General features: G+C 41.2%; 1 protein-coding gene across 1 annotated transcript; it reads right to left on the bottom strand.

Annotated features, from left to right (window-relative positions):
- Window positions 1–499: 499 nt before the first annotated feature.
- MAP3K8 (mitogen-activated protein kinase kinase kinase 8) lies at window positions 500–15,204 on the bottom strand. Its single transcript, XM_058036009.1, has 7 exons — window positions 14,854–15,204; window positions 11,562–11,726; window positions 9,855–10,116; window positions 7,141–7,247; window positions 3,004–3,156; window positions 2,117–2,363; window positions 500–633 (listed from the first exon to the last, which is right to left on the bottom strand). Exons 1-7 carry the CDS (start codon window positions 15,187–15,189, stop codon window positions 500–502), a joined length of 1,404 nt encoding a protein of 467 aa, XP_057891992.1. The 5' UTR covers window positions 15,190–15,204.
- Between the last annotated feature and the right edge of the window lie 350 nt (window positions 15,205–15,554).

Genomic DNA, 15,554 nt, shown 5'->3' with positions numbered 1-15,554 from the left:
AGTCTTAAATACAAAAAAAGACTGAACCAGTATTTAACTGGTCAAAACAAGGACTTCTTTTTTCCTTTTTTTTCTGGGGGGTGGGGGGTGGCAGGAATGTATTTTCTAAGGACAGCTCAGAGAGACTGAATCTTACAGCCCACATGCTAAATTATATTATATTTTTTCCTGACATTATTTGCAAGCATATAATACAAGTTTTACAAAAGTGCAAGGCCCAGCACAGGAAGATATCCTGGATTAAGACATTCCCAGCAGCAGTGTTCTTTTTGCCATTTTCTTGTTGGTCAACCAGCAGACACACAAACATCACTGCTTGGGATCAGCTTATCAGACCCCCTAAGGGTTTAGCTTAATCATCTGTGCAATTAAACACTATTCACATTTGACAGCCTATAATGGCAATAGTTTTATGTACAAATTGGAAAATCAAGTCTTAAAACCAAGTTTGAAGAGGTAGAGGTCCATTTCTGACTCATCAACATAACATGTTACTGAGTCAGTCATATTCTAAGGCTGGTGGTCCCCTAACAATATTGAAGTAACCAGCTAGAGCTCCAAGGTCTATGTAGAGAGATCTTTGTCTCTTTAGCAGGTCTGACTCTTCCATGCTCCCATTACACAATGAGGAATCTAAAAAGAAAATAGAGAAAGTATGTAATTACTGTAAAAATAGCTGTATCAGTCCATTTTCGTATTTGTCAGTACTACTGGAATATTTTGCCTGTTATTTGATCTTATTAATATGTGGCTTAGAAAAATTTTCAGTACAACATAAGTCAAACCTCAAATAAAATAAAATCTAACAAGCCAACCCACAGCTCTAGGACAAAGAAAGAGAAGCAGTTTGCAACTGCAAACAGTGTGTTCAACTACTTAAAAAAAAAGGTCTCCATCAGCTGGGACAGTTAGGCAGAGCTTTCTCATCCTCTGAGCTATAGTGCTAAAGGAGAGTTTGGTGCAAACTTTCTGCCATCTGAGAATTCTGCTTCCTCAGAGGGAAATTTTTATCTAAACACAGGACAGCATCTTTGTCTGGATGTGACAGTAGAGAACAAATACAGCACCATCCATTTCAGATTTTTTATTCTTTTTAAATCAAGGTCTGAAAAGACAGATTGGGTTTGCAATGGCAGAATTCCCCTGAATACTTGTATAATGAGTGTCTTCGAGACTCAAACACCTATAATAAAGTCCAAGTTTAATGATCCAATATTCTCTTCATTTTCAAAAGAATTGATTCAGATGGTCTGAGCTGGTCAAAGGATTGTGCATCCCCAAGGCAAAATCCAGAAGGTACAATGCCATTCTAAATTCAAAAACTGTGACTGATTTTTTTCAGTGAATTTGTTGCAACAATTATGCATTACAGTACCCAAAATTTTGCACAGATATCTTTTTAAATATTTATTCCAATTAAATGAACCACTTGTCTGGGAAGAGTCTTTCAATGCCTCTTGTCAGAACCCTCCTAATGTACTAAGTAAGTAGAAGAAAAGCATTTTGAAGCCTGTTGGCAGGTTGTTGGCACTAAATCTCACTTGGGCTTGAAAGAGCTGTTTCCTACCTAGTTTGTGTAGTATCCTTCATTAAGCACTGACTAATGCACAAGGGGAACAGCATTCTATCCCACAGTCATTTTTAGTTTTAAAACAAAGGGCTTGTACTGCTGACACTCAGCAACACTAGTTATGGCTTTGTGTGTGTGTTTTTCCTTAAAAAGGCAAAAAGTGTTGGATTTGTTGGTGGTTGTTGGACTTTGTCATTGCTTACAAATCAAGGGTCCATAAAACATCTCTAGTACAGTGTCAAATTGAGTCCATTTAGGACAGCAATCTATACTTCATGACATGAAGTGCCCTGAATGATTGCCATGGCTTTTCCAAGAGCCAGTCCTTCAGGAGCTCACAGAAGTCAGGCTAGGTTCCTCCCCACTGGTCAATGGGCGTTTTACAGATCCTTGACCTCAGGGTCTGATCTCATCCGACTGGGATTTTCACTGGTCACTTTCCAGATGTGCTGTGAGTTTCATTGGTTCCTTACCACTCTCTCAAATCAAGATTTGACACAAAGTAAAGTCTACAAAGTGCAAGGCAGGTGAGGCTGATCCCAATACCTGTGATATTTTCTGGCAGCTGCAGATCCTTCCTGGCAAGAAGCCTTTTCCTTTCAAAGAGCGCCGAGTCCAGGCTCTGGCACCGTGGCTGCTCCTCCGGCGGTGGGTGCAAGGCCTCGTGCTTCAGCAGGTCAGCTGCAGACAGCCTGTGGTTAGGGTTCCTGTCCAGAGCTGCTTCCAGCAACTCCCTCATGGAAGTGCTGCAGTCCTCAGCAATATCCTCCAAAGGGGGAGCTTGCTTGTGTATCTGTTGGAATAAAAAAAGACCATGGAAACAGTTATTCCAAAAACAGTGAAAGAGGAAGTCATGGATAACCACATGAGTGGTCTGGGAATTCCCCAATTAGGACTCATCACCTCCCTAAGTAGGGATGATCAACTAGAACAGAACATGCAACTACACAACACCCACTTTTTAAAAATCAGATTTTATAATAAATTTAAAAACTCAAAGATAACTTCAAGTAAGCCTAAAATCCAGTGCAATGCAAATTCACCAGATTTCTATACCACACTGGAAGAGTCAAAAAATCAAATCTGCCAGGCTCCAGTTTTTATCGTCAACTTCTAAGGAAAACAGACAAGTAGAAGACAGATGGGCTTGTTTCAATCAAGTCTCACAGTGATCTAACCCTGTCCTTCCAGTAAACCCAAGGCCTGTAAATTGAAATACAAATCACAGAGACAACTCCAGCTCAGTCTCTGTCTTCCCCTAAGAGATCAAAACCCACTTCTTCTCTCCCTCCCTCCCTCCCTCCCCCGAAGCAAAAAGAATGATATCATCTCTGACAAATATTTTGATATTTTTTATACAACTGGAGTTTTCTCAACAAGAGTACAGGAAGCCGTGCAGCTGATAGTGAGCTGGCTCTGCTAAGCACACTCACAATGTAGAGGTAGGAGGGGTATGCAGAACGAGGGTATCTGTTCACCCAGGGTGGGATGCCCGTTTGCATATGAATAATAGTAGCTCCCATGCTGTAGATGTCTGCTTTTGTTGTGTGGCCTCTGCAAAGGATAACTTCAGGGCTCATGTAAATCTGTGAAAAATAGTAAAAAAAAATAAAATAAAAGATTACTCAACAGGGGAAAACAACAACCAAAGATGACTCAATGGTATTTTGTGATCCTGGAAACCCCGCTCTGAAGGGATGCATAGTAGTGAACCTGCAAGAAACATTTGGGAAATAAGATTGGCTGTACTCATATGCAGAGTAGAACAAAGAGACAGTACCTGGACAAACTCATATTCCAGGTTTGGCCTCCTCAGACAGGCCATAGGTCAGTGGCTATGGGCTTTAGTTGAGCTGTGAGAGGCTGAGGTTCAAGCCATGGCTCTGCCTTGTTCAGATGAGTAGCAGAAGCCTCATCCCTCCACAGCAAAAGGAGCGGCCTGAATTGCCAGTTTGTTTTGTGGGGCACTGCTGAGACAGCTCCATCCTGCTTGAACAGTGGCTGGGCATGAGCTAAAGAGAGAGGGTGGACTACCCCAGGCTCAGATGGGGGTAGGAGTCCTCCCCTCAGCTCCCTGTTACACAGAATTCTACACAACCCTTCAGAGCAGAACTGACAGATATACGCCTGCCTCCTTCTTATCCACTAACCTGCACAATGGAGCATTATCCTGAGACATGGGATGATGAGGAACAAGCCAGGTCTAGGTAATGCATAAATTAAAAGTTAGGTGCTCTTTGCACCAGATTACCCCAGAGCACCTAGGAAGACAAGAATCCCCCTTCTAGCCTTTTTCCAAACCAAAAATTCTAATATTTCTTGATGGAAACCAAAATAGTTTCCATCCAAACATTTCACTGAACATTTGGATTTGCTAAGAGTCTAAAGAAGGATCTTGGAAGATTCTGCCAGCAACAGGCAGCTCAGAGTGCAGCAGGAGGAGAACCAGACAGGCAGGATGCAGGAGGCACACCCTGCACAGCTCTGCCACTGCCACTGGCCTGGGGAGCAGGTTTCAACACCACATGGGCACAGCTCACAGCACACTGGGTTAGCAAGCTACCGTATTTGCTTCTCATTCCTACTTTTCCCTCACCCAATTTCCCTCTAAAGGATTCAAACAAACTTTAATTAGTTCAAGTCATCCTGACACAAAGAATCACATTAAAAGCCATTAACTCACACAAGGGCAGGAAGTTAAGTCATCACCACATGGTTTGACTCCTTATTATCACAGATTGAGAATGTCTGTAGGGCTCACCAGATTCCAAGGAAAAATTCCCAGTAAATTACATTCCTATCTGCAAATAGAACTTGTGATTGGAAGTGCGTGCAAAGCCTCAGCAGGTGTCTGCAGCTGCTACTGACTTATCCATTGCTTTCCTCTACAAGAAAGCAATGGATAAGTCAGTAGCAAGAGACTGGGCTACAAGAGAATCAGTGGATCTGCACCCTCCACCTTTAAGTCTCATAAGGAGAAAATAACAGAAGTTCTTATTTTGTAAAAAGAAGTCTTTGGCAAATACAGTGCAACTTGAGTGCAATCTACATAAGCAAGCAGCAGCTGCCTTCAAAAAAGAATGCTGGAACAAGATCCTGTCTGCAGTTAAGGCGAGAAAATGCTCAAGATGCACCTTGACTGCACAGGGACAAAAATCAAAAATGAGCTCCAAAGCTCTAATTTCAGACTGGTCTAAAGTCTGCTGTCACCAAAGCAGACAGCTCAAGCCATTAATAACTTCCCATTCTCATTCCTTCTGACTGGTGGGCTGGCACTTGCCTGCCAGTCAGACCAGTCAGAGCCCAGCTAAAAACCAGTCCTTTCCTCATGCTGCACTAGTTTTAGTTTAGCATTCCTGAAAATGAATCATACCTTCCACACTCAATAAACTTTTGCAGACAACTTTTTACCCTCAAATGGTTGTAACTGAAGCTTACATATTTTAACAAAGTGACAGAAGCATAACAGAAAGTGTAGCAACTGCCTAGGAAAAGTATTTCCTGCAGAGCAGTTTCATAACAACCACAGTTTAATGTTCTGCATGACTTGTACACAAAAGCAGGAACACCAGTTTTTTTCACACTACACCATCTAAACAAAATTTAACTATCTTTCAATCCCCTTGGCCAGAATTGTAACTACTCATGTTTTATAAACACAAAGAAAATTCACTACATTCAGACTTCCTGTGCTATAGAAGTGAATAGAAATCCTAACTCCCAGAGAACATGCACAGGACAAAGGTTACTCCACCTGCCTCTTCCCTCAAGGACACAAGTCCCTGCCAATAGCAGATGTAAGAGAAACCAGCCAGCTCACTGGCACAATGCTGCTGGCAGTGACAGAGCCCCAGCCAGGGGTTGCACAATTTCATGCAGGAACAGCAGGACAACGGCACCACTTCATAAGGCTGCATAATACAGGGTGCAAAACTCAAGAGGACTTTGGAGAGTTAGATCTTACTTTGAAAAAAAAAAAATCATCAAGAAAGCTAGACTACAGAGGGCATTTGTGGGTGACAGGATTAAGCACTGTGGCGAGGAAGATGCCTAGAATGAAGACTGTGAGCAGAAAAACCTACAGAAGCATTAGAAACATTAGCTGCAAGTCTTTCACTGGTATCTGAAAATCTCCTTTCCCAGTGTCTTTCCAAACTCATTTCTGGCTGCAATGCTGCAGCAGGATTGCTGCTCCCCTGAGACAGCAAACACCAAACATGGCTGTATTTCAGGGTTGGGGGATTATCAGCTTTCTGAGAACAGGACTGCAGGTGTTAAAGTGCACGGACTTCTCCTCCTATTAAATGAAAAGCTAAGTGGTTTTTCACTTGGCAAACACTGAAATGTTTTCACTTTCCACTTGTTCTTACTAACACAACCTTGGCCTATACTTCAAGACCCAGAAGTGGATCCTCACTAGTCTGCTCCACAATCATGGAAACGTCCTGTTTACACACATCTCCATCACTGGGAAATACCCTACCAACTCATACCCACCACTGTTCTTATTAACAGCACACAAAACCCCCTTGAATAAACAAAAAGCCCCAAACCAAAGTAAAAACCCCACAAAGCTCATGCATGAAGTGCCAGAAAGCAGGCTGCTTCCAGTTCAGCAAGCATTTTAAGCTCTTAACTGCCCTGACTAGAAAGACAGTGAAAACAAATATTCAAGTGCTTTCTCAATCATCTTGAAAAAAATAAACAAACAAACCTGACCTTCTGTGAAAGCTTGATTTATCCTCCCCTTCTAAAAAGTGAAATGTTTTTTGTCAGTTACACAGGGATTTCCTCTTTACACATGTGGAAGGCTATTAAAAGGGTAAGTGCAAACATCTCAGCTAAAGCATTTCCTGTAAACAATCTCCTCCAGCAACAGAGAGCACAAATGCCACATCTGCAGCAGCTGTCCCAGCTAATTGTTTTTGCTAAAACTCCAGCCCTGGAAACACCTCTGCAGGAATGCAGCCCAAGGGGTGTGCAGAATCAAAAAGTCACATTTAAAAGGACCCCATCTCCATTACTGTAATGTCTAAGCAATTTTACCAGATAATCATGAACCTTGCCATGCACAACCTCTGAAGAACCAAAGGGTTACATGTAGATGGGGAACAGAGCTTAGAAGGGCTAAGAGATGAAACCCAGACATCTGTACATTTGTGGTTTTGAAGGAGGAGGAATCCAAGTACGGTGTTGAACAGGTCACCCCAGTCCATAGTGAGTATCTCAGAAGACATCTTTGCTAGAGCAAAGAACAGATTCCTGTTTGAAGTGTCTCTGATCAGCAGCTGAAACACTGCAAACAACCCTCCTTAGAGTACTGCTTGACTTCAGTGAACAATTGCTAACAATTTAGACTGCAGAGAAAATGACATGGCTTTCAAAGCATTCCCTTCAGCAAGTTGAAAATAAAAATATAATTGAGACTCTATTAATATTTGTAAGTTTTCATAGGTTTTATAGTAACTATTTTACCCATGCTTCTAACCTTCCAGCTTCAAATTTGAGCCTAAACACCACAACCATAGGACTAATGCAATAAAAGGGCTTTTGTCCCTCAAGCTTCTTACCTCTGTTCCTCTAAGATCTTTGGGATAGTAAATGTCTTCAGTCATTTGAACACTTAGGCCAAAATCCACCAAAACAGCCTTAGTTGACATAAAGACAATGTTGCTCGCTAAAAGAAAACCAAAAATTACATCATTTAAGTGTCTGGCATGTTTGGTATTTATTTTACAACACTCCTGTTTCATTCAGATGCCTGCTTGAAAAGGGAGAGAAATTAGCACAACCACTCTCTACAGCCAATATCCCTCTGGCCAAAATAGGTCTGGTAATGATTTGGTTGGATTTTAAATTGTATCTTAAAAACAAACTGGCCTGGTTTATGTAAAAGAGCCAATGTTTTGTCATTTTCTTAGCTTAAAATTTAAAAAAAGACAAAGAGAGAAAACAGGTGAGGGTAGAGGAGGAAGGCAGAAGACTGGTAGGCACCACAGCACAGTGCTCTGAAGATGTTTAAGGGTCTCCAAGGTGGAGATCATGCTGTGCAGCTCTGGCTAGAAACAGCACAACTGTTGCTCACCAAGAGGTTGTTCTAGAGTAACAATTTAAGTGAAGACTGTAAACAGAGAGTAACCAGGATCCCTCCACAGCAGCCACACCAGTCACCTGCACTGGTCCGTGAGAGCAGCTCAGCATGACAACAGAGGACAGACAATGGCTGTAAAATTAATAGAAGACTGAGCATTTCAAACTCCCTCAGAACTGCAGCAGTATCTAGGAGCTTAATTTACTTTCCTTCATAAAATTCTGCCTAAGGCACAACTTTGTACTCAGAGGCTTTGTTTGCAGCTGCAATTCTGATCAAATATTTAAGAATGTAGTGCTCAGTGTGAGCCTTGAGAAATTCTTGTTTGCTGTTTCAGAAGATGTGGTAAAATGAAGTCTCCAAGTTACACAACAGAAATACATTTCCCTTACAGGAAACTGTGGGCCATTTTCTGTCTTGATAGTGCCTACCATGACCACCGAGTGGGAGGGCAGACTTGATTTCAGCAGTTCTGATTCCAGCAGCAATGCTTCACACAACTGCCTCCTTACCAGTGCTACAGACTGCGTAAATCTGTCATTTTAGGGATAACTTTGAAGATATGGATTTGAAACATCCCATAATAGATCATCCAAAGGGCCACACTGCCACAGTGCAGTGGGACCATACCCTGGGACCATACCCAGCCCCAGCTGCAGCTGATTTTGGACTGAGGCTCCCTCAACCAAACAGCCTGATGGTTTCACTGCTCTCCAACCAAGGGTTAAAAGGAGAGGCAGCACTGAACACCTCCCAAGAAACAGAATATCTTCCTCCCCTTCCTTGTTCAGGGCATTTTTTACTCTCAATAAAATCCCCATCTTCTGTACAGCAGAACAGACTCAACTGCAACTCAAAAGCAGCAGATGGAGTGAGGAAAAAATCAGAGGTTTAGGGAAAGTCTTTTCTATTAATTCCACCTGGGGAGGGAAAACACACACTGCTCCCTGCTTGGAGGTTGCCCTGCCAGGCAGTGGGCATGGCTCCACCTCAGACCTGGTGTACCCAGCTCACCCTGGCACCAAACAGGCAGAAGCATGGCCAGGGCTCACCCCAGGCACCTCTGGGCAACCACATCTGCCCCAGGCAACCTCTGCCTCATCATCTGCCCTGCATCCACCAGCATGGGGACAGGCTGGAAAAAGTGAAATACACTCATATCCACCACATTCACAATGGGCTGGTTCTCCTATTCACTACCTAGATGTAGTAGGCTTTGGGCTGCTTTGGTTTTTACATTGTTTAATTAATGTCTTTGTTACTGCCAATTAAGATAAACCCATAAGAAAGACTCTTACTACAAATGAGATGGAAAAATTAAGGGGAAAAATAAGTAATTTTGTAGCTGTCAGAACCTCAAAGGCTTACATCTGAAGTACTGGCCCATACTAAATTAAAAAACCCAAAAACGCAAAACTGAGATAAAAATTTAGCAAATTCTAATAATCATCTTCTGTGAACTATTGGAATGCTTCAGTCTGAATATTTATACTTTAAACCCCCAAGTTTAGCTAAATAAACTCACAGAGATGCATCTACCTGTGGGCCAAGATGGTACTGGGAGAAACAGCATTTAATACTAATTTAAATGTGTTGCATTACTTATGCAACACATTAAAAATGAATTTTAAAGCATTTCAATACCAGTGTATTTAATTTGGACTGAATATCAATATGTTTGATTATTTATAGATGTAATATCCAGAGATTTTTAAAAGCAAACATATATTAAAATTTTCTGTACTTGTTGAAAGAAAAAAACCAGCACAAATTATGTATTTACTTCTCAAGTGTCTCAGACTGAGGAACAGCTGTGTAGAAATGTGAAACCTAACAGAAGGTATAAGATGAAGGTGAGCATGGAAACGTTCAGAATGAATTTATATTAAGAGCAGGAAACTTCCAGCTGAACACAGCCTGATAACTTCACTCTTTAGGTTTTTATTTAAATTGAGTTGCTCATGATGGCATAGGATCTATGACTTTCTAATTACCCTCTCTGCTGGAGTGAATTAATAAATAGTGTAAGTAACTATTACCTCCAGAACCTGGCCTGGCCATTTGTTAGGCATTATCCATCCCTCCCACTCAGGGATGTAGGGCTGTGTGCCCCAGCTCAGTCCCAGGGACTCTTCCCCCAGGCCCCAGCCCAGCCAGGAGCAGAAAGCACCCCAAGGAACCCCACAGACGTACGTTTGATATCATGGTGGATAATCCTCTTTGAGTGGAGAAAGTCAAGTCCTTTCAGAATATGCTTTGTCACCCAAATTATTTCAAACTCTCTCATAGGCCCACAGCTCTCCAGCTTTTCCATGACAGATCCTCCCTCTCCAGCTTCCATGAAGAGATGGATTGTCTCATCCCACAAAATAGCACCGTATAATTCAGCAATGTTTTCATGACGGAAACATGCCTGTATTTCAACATCTGATGGTTTGAACTGCTCCACTGGGACCTAGGACATTGGAACAAAACCACAGTTATTCACATCAAAAACAAGTTATCCATGTGGACACTAATTAGCCTATAGAATAACAGAAAAGAAGGAAGTATAGCACTTGTATCCACTTGTTAAAATACTCGGCTGTACTTTGCTCCTGTGACTTTTCTTCCTTTGCAGCTGAGAGACATCCTGTTAGAAGCTGAGAGACATTTTGGAATCATGCCCAAATAAAAAGTGCAATCTTCCAGAAAAAGCAGTGTAGCAAGAGTTATTCCCGTCAAAATCCAGTGATTACGCAAAAGCTTTATGCAAACTTCCTGGTGAAGGAGATAAAATTCCCACTGCTTTTTCCATTAGCTTTGTGCACTCATCTGCACTACCAGAACTACACACCCACCTGACAGGTGGATCAGTGCTTGCAGTGCTCAGGCCCATTACTGACCTCAATTCAGTCCTTATCAGCACTGGTTTATGGCTTACAAGAAATGAAAGCTGCTTTGAAGGGAGTGCCAGCAGCACGATATTTCTTTAAAAAGTACTGATTGCTGAGACAATAAAAGCAGTGTTTGCTTACACACAGAAAAGCTACTACAGCTCTGTTTAGTTTTCTTCCCTTGGACTTGTGTCTGTGAACCAAATAAGAGGCTCATTTATTTCAAGGAGAAATACTGTTTGTGTTTTCAGAAATATTAGGATACTTTAATTCTGCAGTGGGTTATGAAGGAGCAGCAAACAATCTGTCCCCACGTGGATGCACAGGCTGCAGGGGAAGGACACAGAGCTGCGTGCCCAACTCTTTGACACACAGAATTAATACAGGTACTTATTAATGAGCTGGGGGATATAGAGCAATGTCTCAACTGAGCTTTTACTGGCCCTGAGTATTTACTGCTCAATTCCAAATAGTATGTTAAAAGGCACAGCTGAAAGAAAATGTTGGCTTGCATAAAAGTAGGACAGCGCTCAGCAGTTCTTTTGAGGCATCTCACAACCTTAACCCCATCAGTGCCCAAAACACAGTAGGAGTTGCACATACTGAGTTCTCAGGGACTTTAATGGCACTGGAGTAAACTGAAGTCTGAGCACCTCAGTTAAAGGACAAGAGCCTAAAACTTCTGCAGCAGCAGGGTTTTACTAGCTCCTTCAGCAGGGACAAGATCTCACTCTGATATTTCACCCCAGCAGGACAAGTAGAAAATCCACTCTGCACAACAGGCCATGTGCCAGTTCCACACACTTCTAGATAACTTTCAAAATGCTGAAACATTTGCAGCTTTAGAGCAAAAAAATTTAAACAAGCTAACAGAAGTGTATATTTTCTCCACCTTGTTCAAGCCAACAAAACCAAGATGATCATCAGCCAACAGTGGAATTTGATGCAGACATATTTGAAAATAGACCGTCAGTAGTATGTTATACAATATTTGCTCAGAGATAAAAGCACTGAGCTAACATACCAATTTGCATGCCATTCGTTTCTTGGTCTCTCTGTCTTGGGCTAAGTACACTTTCCCAAAAGCTCCCCGAGGAATAAAATCAGAACCAATATTCCTGTAAGTCAACTTCCATGGAAACAGGAGCACATCCGAGTCAATTTGATAGCGCCCGTTCTTGGGTGTGATCTGGGGAGTTAAATAAATAACAAAAAACCACAGTGAAGTTAAAACCATTACAAATCTAATTTATTTTATATATATATATATGGTGGGAAAACCCCATATCACTTATGTGTATGATGCACATGATCTGCTTAGCAGTCTTTATTTAGTAACTAAATGGGAACAGCATGTGAGGTGTGGCATTCATTCACAGCCCAGGCATCCACGTTTCTCTCCAGTGACTAACTTATGAAGTGTAAGTTGCAATTAATTGTCTTGAAACAACAACAACAGCAGCTGGGTTAATGAAATTACCCACCTCTTGTTATTAGATTTACCTGCACATGTTTGTCCTTCCTGTAATCTGTTAACTTGTTATGCCACATACTTGTTACTCATAGGTTATCTTATACAATGTGAGCAAGAGTTTCAGCATTTCCTAATATCACATGTACTGCTAGGAGTTTAATTTCCCATCTTGTACTGGAGTTTCTGCTGCTTAGTAAAAGGTCAAAGAAGTCTGCCTTGATTTTACCAGCCACTTTCCTCTAGTTTTATACCATAGTTTAGAAAAGAAGAGTGGGAGTAACATTGCCTCCTCTAGGTGGGTAATGTTGGGAGCTTTGCTTCTTGCGTATCACCAGCTAGGCAAGGAGGGGATTCAGGGCACCTAGGTCAGTATCTTACTCTAAATCTTTTTCCCTAACAGTTCCCTCCCTCTGCACGTGACAGAGAGAGGCCAAACACCCAACTACAGCCATCAACTACTGCTTGATCCCTCATGTTGCTTCTTCAGTCTCTCAGCTACAAAATTAATAATATTTCCTATAAATATGCTTCTAATTATTTCAGCCAGTATCTGGAATATCATTAATCTCCTTACTGCTACTTTATCAAATTCTTGAAGAGATGTAAAATCACATCAAGGATATTTATCATTGCATGTCTGTCACACATACATGTCTGTCATGTCTGTCACACATTGCATGTCTCTCTCAAATACTCAGCTCTTCAGCACCTCTTTTTAAGATAACAGCATATCAGGAAGATTATTTGTTTTAGATTTCTATTTAAGGTGCAACATATTATCTTTCACTCTTAATCTACCTGCATGCTTTTCAATTTGGAAAGTACCTTCTTGACTGCTAAAATTGTCATTTGTGATTTGTGCTACACAAAATAAATTAATTCTTCTAAGTTCCTAAATCTAGGGAGGATAAGTTCTTAAACTTTGGCCAAAGGGGCATAGGGGGCTGTCCTTCAATAAAAAGTATTCTGCTTAGGATAGAGAGAGCAAGCCTTCCCTCTACTTATTAGAGCCAGGGTGAAGCAATTTGTACATGTCTAACAATCTGTACATCTTGCTTGCTGACTTCTGCACTTCAAAGGGTTGAAACTAATCCATATGGGTTACACCTTATCCTGGAAAGGAAGAGACGCCGAGCAGAGCTGATCTGGAGAGCAAGACAACGACAACCACCACACTACTCATGTTTTCAGGAGGCTTTTAGGACTAGTTCCTAGCCTGACCCTGCGAACATTTGTCTGTGGCTGCAATGCATCTTTCAGTTCAGTTCCAACTAAAAGAAATCCAGCTTGTGCACTTCAAGACCCTTTGTGATGCAAGCCATGGTGCAGACAGTGAGGGTCACCAGGCAGTCAGAAACACTCCTGACCCCAACCAAATGCTGTGGGAATTTCCAGAGCAGTGCCCCTGCTGAAATGCATGCACAGGTAATACCCTGCCTGCAACCCTCAGTTGCATAATGGGATCACGTGCACCTAATAGTACTGGGTTCATACCAATTGTATGCATCTGTAGAAACAATATGCAAGCAAAACAACCATGAGTATGTAGAACAGTGTCTACCCTAAGCAGAGGGAACATTTAATATTACTGAGTGTCATTTCAATGTTACAGAGTTGAAAAGTGATTGTTTTGCAATACTGCAATGCTCCCTCCAAATCAGAATAAAGCAATACCCTGTGGTATTTTGCACCTAAGTAACCAGTAAGTCTCAAGCAACCAGTGTTTACATATAAAATGTACGATATACAGGATATTTAAGAAGATAGATGTAGAGTATCTTAGGAAAATACAGTAGCAACATCAACATGCATGAACAGAATTCCATTGCAACACTGATTGTTTCCAGAGCAACTGATCTGAAACAAAAGTTTAATGACACTAATATCTAGAGATGCTTGTAGAACACAAACAATTTTAGGGAAAAAATTAAAATTCCAAACCAACACATCTATGTACTTGAATTTAGGAGTGTGAGATATTACATAATATTGTAACTCTTAAAGTCACACTTCATAGTATGTGCTTTTTCTCCTTAGATTACTACTATTGACATTTTGTGCAGATAGAGCAAATTTAGGAACTATATTGTCAGATCCTAGATCTTTATTTTTGGCAGTTTGCATAATGAATATTTTACTAATGAATACAAGGCACTAGAAGACTCTTACTGTCTCCCAGACCTGTAAACCATCATAGTCCATAGAATCATAGATAGGCTTGGGTTGGAAGGGCTCTTAAAGATCATCTAGCTGTAACTCCCCTATTATGGGAAGAGAAGTCACCCAGTAGGTCAGGTTGCTCAGGGCCCCATCCAGCCTTGCCTTGAACACTTCCAGGGATGGGGTATCCACAATTTCTCTGAACAGTCTGTTCCAGAGCCTTACCACCCTCAGAGTAAAGAAATCTCTACACTTTTAGTTTAAAATCATTCCTCCTTGTCCTATCACTACTCACCCTTCTAAAAAGTCACTCTCTCTCCTTTTTGTGCAAGTTGTGGATTTTATAAGCCCCATTTAAGTACCGAAAGGACAAAATGAGTTGTAGATTTTGCTTTTTGACTGCTTGTCTCAAGTTTGTATTCAACACTGGGAAATGTTTTCTGACCTCCAGTGACATTAGGAGATAACAGAGTGGATCCTTCTGAACAACAAACCTTTCTCCATAGCTGCCTGAGACTGCAGGGGCTAGACATGATAGGCTCAGAGATCCCTTCCAGCCCCAGGGCTGCACAGGAAACCCCAGCCTGTTACTTCTGGAGCTGAGCTTGATTTAGAATCATTAAAAACTTCTAATTCCTACAGTCTATGAAATGCCAAGTAGAAGGAAAACAGATGTACATACCATATTCAAGAGGATTCCAGATTCCTGTTGTCTGCATCCTTTAAATTGCTTTGCAGTGTTAGACACCTGATTGGCAAAAGCAAGCAGGTCTTCCACAGTCCCGTATTTGACAGAGGACATCAAAGAGACCTCCCCTTCACAAAACAGCAATGATTCTGCACGTTCATCATTTTGATTTGCCTCTTCACACATGGTAATTAAACTGTCTTCATAGACTGCAATGTCTTCACCTGGATAATGGTTTTCCATGATGGCTATCACCTCAGACATATTTAGATCAGCTAGAAACAAGTCAATCTCCTCTTTGCTATCACTACCCGTGCTCATATACTCCATTACTGTCCAATTTGCAAAATCACTCCTGGAAAAAAAAGAAACAAACTTGAAAACACTTTTCACCTACACTTATTTTAGCAAAGTAAGAATGAAAAGGAGTTATCAGAAGTGACCAGCATCTCATCATTATCCAGATTTAACATTAATAACTTGTATTATGAAGAAAATCATAATTAGGATCCTGGGCAAAGACAAAACAGAGACGTATTTGCTAGCCAAATTTATTTAGAAGTTACTAGTTAACCTCCCCTGTCACTCACTCTCAGAATTTTTTATGATAAAGCTTTCCCTAAGAGGAACAGGTACAGTAAGAATACATCACTGTGAAAGATATGCAAAAATGAAGGAGCACCCTCAATATAAAC

This window comes from Melospiza georgiana, chromosome 1 (assembly GCF_028018845.1).
Source record: "Melospiza georgiana isolate bMelGeo1 chromosome 1, bMelGeo1.pri, whole genome shotgun sequence".
Taxonomy (NCBI): Eukaryota; Metazoa; Chordata; class Aves; order Passeriformes; family Passerellidae; genus Melospiza; species Melospiza georgiana.
The sequence above is the reverse complement of the archived record's forward strand: the minus strand, read 5'-3'. Positions and strand labels throughout refer to the sequence as shown.

Bases quoted from the DNA above. Each gene is read 5' to 3' on its own strand.
- MAP3K8 (XM_058036009.1), bottom strand. From the start codon at position 15,189: ATGGAGTATATGAGCACGGGTAGTGATAGCAAAGAGGAGATTGACTTG. The intron at 11,727-14,853 runs GTATGTACATCT...TTAACTCCCCAG, and splicing joins CTGGAATCCTCTTGAATATG to ATCACACCCAAGAACGGGCG. The intron at 7,248-9,854 runs GTACGTCTGTGG...GTTTTCTTTTAG, and splicing joins TATCCACCATGATATCAAAC to CGAGCAACATTGTCTTTATG.